The 9,674-nt window shown below is 50.5% G+C and overlaps 1 protein-coding gene and 1 long non-coding RNA gene across 2 annotated transcripts; one reads left to right on the top strand and one right to left on the bottom strand.

The window, feature by feature from the left end:
• Positions 1–730: 730 nt before the first annotated feature.
• LOC147222403 (protein unc-119 homolog B-like) lies at positions 731–5,241 on the top strand. The gene is made up of 5 exons (XM_086168195.1): positions 731–1,364; positions 1,567–1,680; positions 1,894–1,993; positions 2,069–2,241; positions 3,396–5,241. The coding sequence occupies exons 1-5, from the start codon at positions 1,139–1,141 to the stop codon at positions 3,506–3,508; spliced, it is 726 nt and encodes a 241-aa protein (XP_086024321.1). The 5' UTR covers positions 731–1,138; the 3' UTR covers positions 3,509–5,241.
• LOC147222402 (uncharacterized) lies at positions 1,156–6,602 on the bottom strand. Its single transcript, XR_015107817.1, has 4 exons — positions 6,432–6,602; positions 5,194–5,745; positions 3,371–3,441; positions 1,156–1,705 (listed from the first exon to the last, which is right to left on the bottom strand). It is a non-coding gene; the product is annotated as an uncharacterized LOC147222402 (long non-coding RNA).
• Positions 6,603–9,674: the final 3,072 nt, after the last annotated feature.

The raw sequence follows: 9,674 nt of genomic DNA, 5'->3' as shown, positions 1-9,674 counted from the left end.
TGGGCCTCCCTCCACTGCCAAATCAGAGCTGCTTTTATTTTGAAAATCCTCACCGGAAGTTGTCACGGGACCTCCGCCGGCTTTGTGAAACGCTCCGCTCATTGGACCGGACAAACGGGTTGGGCTGAAGGTGGAGGAGCCGCGCTGGTCTGCAGCTGCCGCCTGGAGCTTCTCTCCATCTGGGACTTCCAGGGACCTTCACCCCTCCAACAACACCTTGCAGACGGATGACACGGGGCTCTGCTTGCTATGACTGACTCGGAAGAATCCCTAAGTAGCTTTCAACGAATGAAGCGGGAAGTGGTCAATTATTCTCCTTGTGTTTCCAATGCAGAAGTCAGTAATAATAAGGTAAATTAAGAAAATGTGAACAAAAACACGAGGAGGATAACTTCCGGTTCCCCACAAAGAAATTAACAATATATCCTAATAATAAAGCGACCAATTAAATCCGAAAGGGCACAGATAAAGATAGATAGATAGATAGATAGATAGATAGATAGATAGATAGATAGATAGATAGATAGATAGATAGATACTATCTATCTATCTAATAGATAGTATCTGTGACGTGCGGTGAGGCTCATGGCTGGTGAGGCACTGACGTCATTACCGCACGTCTCTTCCTCATATTTGAACGGTAAATGTGATTTTTTTTTGGCGATTTTGAAAAAAAATAACGAAAAATGGTGAAGCTACGTGGAAAATAACTTTATAGTACAAATCACTGAATAAATACAACCATTTAATCATATTTGCATTTTGCATTTTTTTCTTTCCGTGATGAAAGGTGACTCACTAACTATTTTTATTTATCTATTAGATAGATAGATAAGTTGGTGAGTAATAAAGTGAAAAGAATCAGATTGTTTTTATTTTCGGCGGAGGGCTTCGAGCGCCATCTAGCGGCCGCGCTCGGAACTGCACGTCAACCTCCTCCGTGGGTACCATGGCAACTGCTCCGGCACGCACGGGCGCGCTCGTGCTTCTACAAAAAGCAAGAGCGTGACCCGATCGACCGCCACTCGTGTCTGCACCCGGCGGCGGCGCCATCTTCCTCCGGCCTTCGAGAGGGGCGGCGGGGAGGCGGCGGCGGGGCGGCGAGGCGGCGCCCCCGGGGAGGGAGGAAGGGCGGAAGATGAGCGGAGCCCGCGGAGAAGCGCCTGTCTCGGAGAAGGTCCCCGGCAGCGGCGGTGGAGCTGCGGCCGCCGCGAAGGAGCGCAAGCCGGGCGGGGGGGTCCTGAAGCGGCCGAGGTCCCGCCGGGGCCAAGCGGACGCCGGGTCCGTCACGGAGGAGGAGCTGCGGGCCCGCGGCGGACGCGCCGCCCCGGAGGATGTGCTCGGCCTGCGGGTGGCGACCAGAGGTTTGCCCCCCCCCCCCCCTTTCCCTCCTCTCTTCCGGTGACGTCACAGGCGTAAATCCCCACAGATTGACTTCGTCACATGTGCAGGAAAACAGTAAATCATGGGCGAATAATAATCCGGTGCTTTTCTACCGCAGGCCGTCTTGAACTTTGACCCCTGTGCACGCCAGGGCTCTCACCCCGGTCCTCTCCTCTGTCCCAGGCTACCTCTGCAAACCGGAGGACAACGTCTACGACGTGGACTTCGTGCGCTTCAAAATACGGGACCTGGAGACCGGCACGGTCCTCTTCGAGATCGCCAAGCCGCCCCACGCAGGTACCCACGTCTCCGGGCCTCCTCCCTTCCAGGGGAAAAAGTAGTAGAAATACTTTGTTGATCCCGAAAGAAAGCATTCACATAATACACAATGCACATATCAAACCTATTGCACACATCTGCATACACTCAACCTGTCACTTAGCAGGGAAAAAATATTATAATACTAATATAAAACATATAATATGTGGATCTCCTTCTTCTGTTCTGCAGAGGAAGATGAGGAGAGGCGGGAAGGAGATGCCGGTGCCGGGCGATTTGTACGCTACCAGTTCACCCCGGCCTTCCTGCAGTTGAGGACAGTGGGCGCCACGTGGGTGATGTTTTCAGCACCATCACCTGCAGCCACACACACACACACACACTCTAACCCCTCTATCTCCTTTAGGGTGGAATTCACCGTGGGGAACCGGCCCCTAAACAACTTTCGCATGATCGAGAGACATTATTTCCGCGATAACCTGCTGAAGAGTTTCGACTTCGACTTCGGTTTCTGCATCCCGAACAGTCGCAACACCTGCGAGCACATCTACGAGTTCCCCCAGCTCTCCGACAGCCTCGGTGAGTCGTAGTCAAACACACACCTTTAAAACCTCCGGCTTCTGATTCGCAGCGAGAAGGTCCCTGGTTGGATTCCCAAAGAGGAGGCCTTTCTGAGTGGATGTTCTCCCCACGTCTGCGTGGGGTTCCACTGGCTTTATTAATCCCCGTGGGGAAATTCGCTCTCTGCGATCACGGATGAAGCATGATGGCCAGGGGAGCAGTTAGGGGTTCCTGCTCGACAACACTTCGACACACTAGGAATCGAACCAGGAATGTTCAGGGGATTGCTGTATCTCCTGCGCCGCGCCGCCCCCGCCCAGTGGGTTCCAGCACCCATCCATCCATCTTCTGACGCTTATCCTGCACTCGGGGTCGCGGGGGAAGCTGTAGCCCAGCCCAGCTGTCAGTGGGCGAAAGGCGAGGTGCACCCTCGACTGGCTGCCGGTCAATCTCAGACAGACAACATTCACTCACTCACTCATTCGGGGCAGTTTTCCCATTTTTTTCCAATTAGCCAGCTGCATGTTTTTGGAATGAGGGAGGAAACTGGAAGAACCCCGGACAAAACCCACGCAGACACAGGGAGAACATGCAAACCAGGGTCCTCGGTGCTGTAAGGCCGAAGCGCTAACCTCTGCCGCCCATATGGTACAAATTATAGTTTTTTTCATTAGACCTTCTGAAACGTACTTTGAAAAACGACCGTTTCCGCCTCCGACTTTCTGTTGCACTTAATATTGTAACATGAAGCGTGATGGTTGTATTCAGGTTAAATACTGTGACGTGACAAAGGTTTTTATATTATCTGAACCCCCCGCGCTTTTAATTGATCCACGGAAACATTTTCATGCGTAAAACCGCTCCCTGATACAAAAAAAGATTGGGAACCGCCGCTCTATTTGGACACCGGTTGCCACACTTTCTTTGCAACGCACCCCACGAATGATCCCATGAATGATCCCACGAATGATCCCACGCCTCGTCCCTGACGGCAGAGTCCAACCGTCCAATCAAAAGCGCTCTTACTGACGAGCGCCGATCACAGGGATCCTCGTCGGGGGCGAAGCACGGGTCAAGATTTCGTTTACGTAGCGGCCGGTCTCTGAGCGTGGAGATGTTTGGAGAAAAGAAAAAAAGTCTTGGTGACCTGCTGACGTTGTGCTCCTTCGCAGTGCGTCAGATGGTGGAGTGTCCGTACGAGACCCGCTCAGACAGCTTCTACTTCGTGGAGAACAGACTGGTCATGCACAACAAAGCAGACTATGCTTACAACGGAGGACAGTGAAAAAATGCAAACACACACACACACACACACGCACGAATCAGATTTACTGGTGCACACAAACAGAAATGGAATATAATTAGCTTATACAGAAACACACACACCACCGTTGCAAAAAGATTCATCGCTCTCATTCTCAGGCAATAAATTTTACAGTGTGCGTGTGTGTGTGCGTGTGCGTGTGTCGACATGTGCGTCCGCTCTGACGCAAAAACAGGAAGTTGTTTGCCAAAAGATTTATAATAAGCGGCTTTTTAAATGACCATTTTAATTTGAGAAGGTGACGCGTCCCTGCAGGGGTCAGTGGTTATCAGAGGATATGTTTCTTCACACCAATTAAAACGTGCAATCACACACACACACACACACACACACACACACACACACACACATGCACAGGTTTTTCTCAGTGTATGTCAGAAGCAGCTGTTTTCAGAGCAACCCACTCCAGACAATGTCGAGAGTGTGAGGGGGGGTTTGGGAAACCGTCCACAAAACACTCCTGTCACACACACATGGTCGGTCTTGCACATCCCCCCTGCCCTTTTTTCCTCTCTTACCTTCACACACACACACACACACACTCACAAAGTGAGCCGCTGAGTTTGTCAGCTTGTGTTCTTTAACTGTTCTCTGATTGGCTGCGGAGTGGACACGGGTCAGTTGGACGCCAAAACCGCCTTATGATTGGCAGCGCCGGCGACCCGCAGTCAAAGGAGGGAGCTGATAGCTCCGCTTGCACTCTCACTCATCTTAAATTCATTTCTTTTCTTTTAAAGCATTCATTTAAAAAAAAAAAAATGGAAACCAAGTGGTCTCTGCTCGTGTGTGTGTGTGTGTGTTCTGTATTTTGTAAACTTTGTGTTCAGCGTTAAAAATGGTATATATATATAAATAAAAATATATAGTTTGTAAAAGTTGATCTGAAATAAATGTACATTTTGAGATAAAACAGGAAATGTGTTGCCTTTTCATTTCTTATAGTTTATAAGCGCAATTCCTCGAGTGTCCAGCAGAGGGCGCTATATTCAAAGTTTTAAATGCCAGCGGCCTCGTGTTTGACTCGCACTGATAAGAGCAATTGTTTTTATATAATGTAATACATTCAGACTTTAATAGGCTGACCTTCTTATCTGGAATTAATTAAAACAAATGAAATGAGGGGGAATTGCTCGGGATTACAGGTTGATACGACGTGAAGTGTTGTGAGGATTTAAACCGATTCTAAGTCTCCTCCATTCCTGCGTTGGTCTTCTGCTCTATCTCCCTTTCCATCTCTCTTTCCCTCGGTCTGGTCTCTCCTATCTCCTCTTCCTCTCTATCCACACCTATGCGCCTCTCCCCTCCCTCGCTCGCTCTGCCGCCCTCCCCCCTTCCTTCCCTCCCTTCTTTTTTTCTTTTTTTTTTTTTTCTTTCCGCCTCTCTCACCTGGTAACCAGACCTCCGGAGAGAAGTGTTGAGTTTCCACTTTCCCAGAGAGGAGGACAATCTGAGCCACACAAAGATCCACAATAGACCCCCTCTGCTCTCTCCTCCCTTCATTTTGTCACAGCTGCACACACACACACACACACACACACATGCACTCTCTCTGTAACGTGCATGCATGCATTCTCTCTCACACACATTGAAATATAGCGTCAAGAGTCAAGAGCCTGTGATTCATCCATACACAACCTCCTGTTTACCTCACGTTTATTTTGATTCTCACGGTAGCGGACGATTTCTTCATACGTAACTTCAAAAAAAAGACGAAAAAAAAAAAACATAAAACAATCGTTCCTGTGAGAGGAATCGCTCTGGACAACCTCCGATCCTGCTCTAGCTTGTTCCTGCTTGAAAGGGCCTGAGATGGAAAATAATTATTCTTCCTTTTCAACTCCGATGTCTGCTCTCTTCAACCCCCCCCCCCCCCGACCGGATCTCTTCCAAGATGGGATTTAAAAACAAATAATGGTCCGCCAGGTCGGGGAGCGAAACAAATAACCAAAGAGAAACCTTCCCGGCGGCCGTCTGGGATCTCCTATCGGAGGTTCCAATCAGTAAAAAAGAAAAAAAGATCCCAAAATATCTTTGTTTTTGCAGTTGTGACAGCGGGGCTACGCAAACAGGAAGTGGTCATAGATGTCTGCGGCCCACGGATGAATGCGACTTCGGTATTATACTTTCCTTTTGGGGCTGTTTTGTTCGCCGGCTCTCTCAGGTAGTACCGTCTGGGATCCAACGTGGATCGGAAACGTCTGAAAGGCAGCGAAACAACAAAAAACATGCGTAATAAACTGAGCGGAGGAGCTGGAAAATACAAATAACACATTTAAAAGTTGATGAAATCATCGCAGATCCCAACCGGCATTGGGCGATCGCAGGGACACATATAGGGATGAACAAGCATCCACCTGCCATACGGAGACATAAAACCGTCATATAAACAAAAACATTCCCATGTGATGACCGATATCGTTTAGTGACTAAAAGCATATTTTCCAGTCATTCGCTGCTGCTTTTCGGTGATTTGTAACCATCGATTCGTCCGTTCCTCGATTTCCCCGGGATCCCGCGTGGCGATCAACGACGTCTCCTCTTCCTGCGCCGGAGTTTGGGTTTTTGTCAGCGTGGAAACCTTCCCGACTCTGTCGGGTTTTAATGCGACGGCCTAATGAGTGTGTCAGTCGTCGGTTAGACGACAAAGCAGGGCACGATTAGACTGTGAGCTCATAAATCAATAACTGCAGCCTTTCATGGGGCCGGAGGGCCCCAACACTGCGGCGCGCAACTCAAACAGCTGAATTGTTCCGGAAAAAGGAGAGTAAAAACTCCCGTTGGCTTAAGATGAATCTTAAAATATCTTGTTTAAAGTGGGCGCAATTAGCACACACACACACACACACACACACATTCACAGTGGTAAACACACCGACGCTCGCACCTTCCAACTTTCCAGGGATGATTTATGCGTCGCCGGGCCTGCGTGGAATACATTTCAGCGCTCTGTCGTGGATCGACACAAGCGCGCCGGAAACAATTGGACAGGTGGGATAAATCAGCCCCGTTCAACCCTCCCACTGCACACACACACACACACACACACACACACACACACACAACTAGCTTTGTATCTGGCTTTCCCACAAGTCCCGTCCAATGAATCACACGCCGTTGAGGAGCAGCGGTTTGTGGAAGCTTCCTTGAAACGCACAGATCCACACTCGTGCGGCGGGTTGGGGGGGGGGGGGGGGGCAGCGTCGTCCTATAAATAGCAGCCAGGAATGGCGTTGATAGGTCCTGTGAAAAGAAATGGAGGGGGGGGGGAGTGGAAAAAGGATTAAAAGAGATACAGGGACATACTGCAACTACACTTGTGTGTGTGTGTGTTTGGAGGGAGGTGGCACGGACGCCACCGACAAAACTCTCGGCGTGTTAACACAACACGACTCGCGGCGCGGCTTCTGATAAGGAGATAATGAGTCACGGCGGCGAGGCCGCGGGGACGCCGCCTCCGTCCGTCCGTTCGTGACGTGGCGTCGCTTCTGGGGTCGGCGGGCGGAGAAGCAAAACAAACTTTGATGCGGCGGGGAGGCGTTTGGACAAAACCAGACTCCCAGAAGCGTTTTCCACGGAGCAAGTGCGATATTGATGATCTATCTTGAAGTGTTAGGTCTCCGCTGATCCGAAAGGCCTCCGCGCGGCTCCCGTTGTACCGTATGTGTGTGTGTGTGTGTGTGTGTGTGTGTCGCATTCGTCCGCCCTGCAATCTGTGTGGTATTACAGAGGAGATCTCTGCTCCCACTCCACTCAGACAGAAATAGTCCCGTGTCATCGGGGTAAATAGGCTGCGGTCTGTTTGTATGCGCAGGAAGCCCACAATCGCTTTTCGGAAGCCCGCCCCCCCCCTCTCCGGAGCCACCGGGCCACATCAGTCCAGTGTGTGTGTGTGTGTGTGTGTGTGTGAGATTAATAAAAGGTTAAAAGAGCCTTCAAGTTAACAGTGGAAGAAGCTTGTAAATCTTCCCCGCAATCTCTTCCTTCCTCTCTCCGTTCTCTCCTCCCTTTGTTTCCCTCCCTCTGCCACACCTTCCCCCGGGGGATGGAGGGATTGTGGCTGGAGAGCGGAGGTGGAGCTCGCCGGCACCGGCACAGGTGTGTTCGCTTCCTCCTCGCTCCTCCGCGGCGTAATGACTCCTCTCCACCTGGGCCGCCACCTGCCAGGTGGAAACAACACCCAAAGCAAACTTTAAAAAACCGGCGTCCACCTTAAGACGCGTTTTTTTTAAAAGTGTTATTTGATCCCCGTATCCCGTCCGGAGTTGCTTCTTTGTCCCGGGGATTGGATTCCAACATGGCCGCCGGACGCCACTTTTTTTTTTTTTTTTTTTTTTGCGTGAGATGTAAAGAAAGTAGGAGGCAGCTGCCGGGAAAGCCGTCTTTTTTTTTTTTTTCCCCCCGAGTGTTCGGCTTCTCTTTGAAAGCGCCCGGAGGGCGGCGGGGAGCGGGTCCCGGGTCCCAGGCCCCGTCGGGGTCAAAGGTCGTCGGCGCACAATACCCCCCCCCCCCCACACTCCGGGTCAGGGAAACAAAAGGGCCGAAGACCTGGATTGGACAAACCGAAGCAGTGTTTCAAGGTGGCAGAGTGACAACAAGACAGGAGGGGGGGTGAAAGATAGAAATAAAAAGTTCAGTGTGAGTTGGACTGAAAACCTCTCACACCCCTCCCCCCACACACACACACACACACACACACACACACACACACTGCAAAGCACTGAGATCCTTCAGTAAAGCTACTAATACCTCTGAATTCACAGCAGAATGCTGGTGAAGTATCAAAAGTAATAGATTACTGGTTCGCCCCTGCTGTCAGGGGTCTCGGTGATTTTCCGCGAGTTCGTATGCCGTCACGTATTTCAATCTTCGTCATCCGTCCGACGAGAAGCGCGTATTTCCAGAGAGTCAAGAGTTCAGACAAAGAGAAAAAAAAAAAGAAAAGTTATCGGTTTCGTGACGAGGTGCTTTCGGTTTCGGAGGGTAAATTTTCTCAACCTTTTCATGAAACGCGAACGCAGATTCTCGCGGCGGAAAACAGTCGTAGATGAGAATAAAAGAATGAAAAAATTTTTTTTAAAAAATCCAATATTTGAGTGGAAAAACAGAACCGGTGTACCCGATTATTGGCCCGATTTAGATTATGTTTACATGCGAAAACTACTTTATGTGAGTTCTACTTTAGTGTATGTGGTCAGGTCGCGGCGGGTCGCTCCTCCCCTCCCCCGCCGCTCCCTCCCTCTCTTTTTTATTCACAGCCATTGATCATGCATGCAGAAATTCAGCACGCCCAGCCGCCGCTCCAGCCAGGATAGGTTAGCTGGTGCGAGGCTCTGTCCTACATACTGTTCTCTCTCCATGGTCCAGCGGGCCACGCTCGCACCCTCCCCTCCCCCCCCGATCTGCCTCTCCTCGCTGCCACACACACACTCTGCGACTTGTCACACACACACACACATCATCATGTGATGCTAGGAATGTTAACCTATCCTTGCCAAAATGTTTCAGTCAGGTGCACCAAAGAGGATTGTTCTGGGGGTGACTGTTTATTTATTGGTTTTAACGTTTTTGTTTGTCCTGCTTCGAAGTCACACACACACACACACACATGGGCGCGTGAGAACTTCACCTGTTTGTTTTTTTTTTTTTTGTCCGCAGCTACCCGAGGTTCATGACGAAGGCGCTCAGCTGACCGGCTCGGAGGGGGAGTAATGCCGCTAATCTCTCACTTACCAGGTTCGGGTCACGTGAAGACAAAAGTAAGACCAAATGAGGAATGGTGAAGATGGAGGGAAGCCGCACAAAGCTGCGCTTTCAGGGGAATGCGATGGATTTGGACGAAGGGGGTGGCGGTTTCGGGGGACACGTGAGCGAGAACGGGGCCCCGGACGACGGCGAGGAGAGAGCGGCCCGTGAATACGAGCCGAGAACACGACGAAAAAGTATTTTAGGAATGCGACGGCGAGCGAGAAAAAAACCCACCGCCACCTGCCTCTCCTCTTCGGTTGGGGAGATTACGATCTGCGCGGCTTCCCACGGAAAACACCTTTCAGACGCTCAAATACGGCGTTTCCTTTATCGCTTTTTGCTTCGTCTGCGCTGAGCACGGCTGGCGAAGCTGCAGAAGGCC

This window comes from Fistularia commersonii, chromosome 21 (genome assembly GCF_037954325.1).
Source record: "Fistularia commersonii isolate RoL2024-O1a breed Wild chromosome 21, RoL_Fcom_v1.0, whole genome shotgun sequence".
Lineage (NCBI taxonomy): Eukaryota > Metazoa > Chordata > Actinopteri > Syngnathiformes > Fistulariidae > Fistularia > Fistularia commersonii.
Note: the sequence above shows the minus strand (reverse complement) of the source record. Positions and strands in the feature narration are given on the sequence as shown.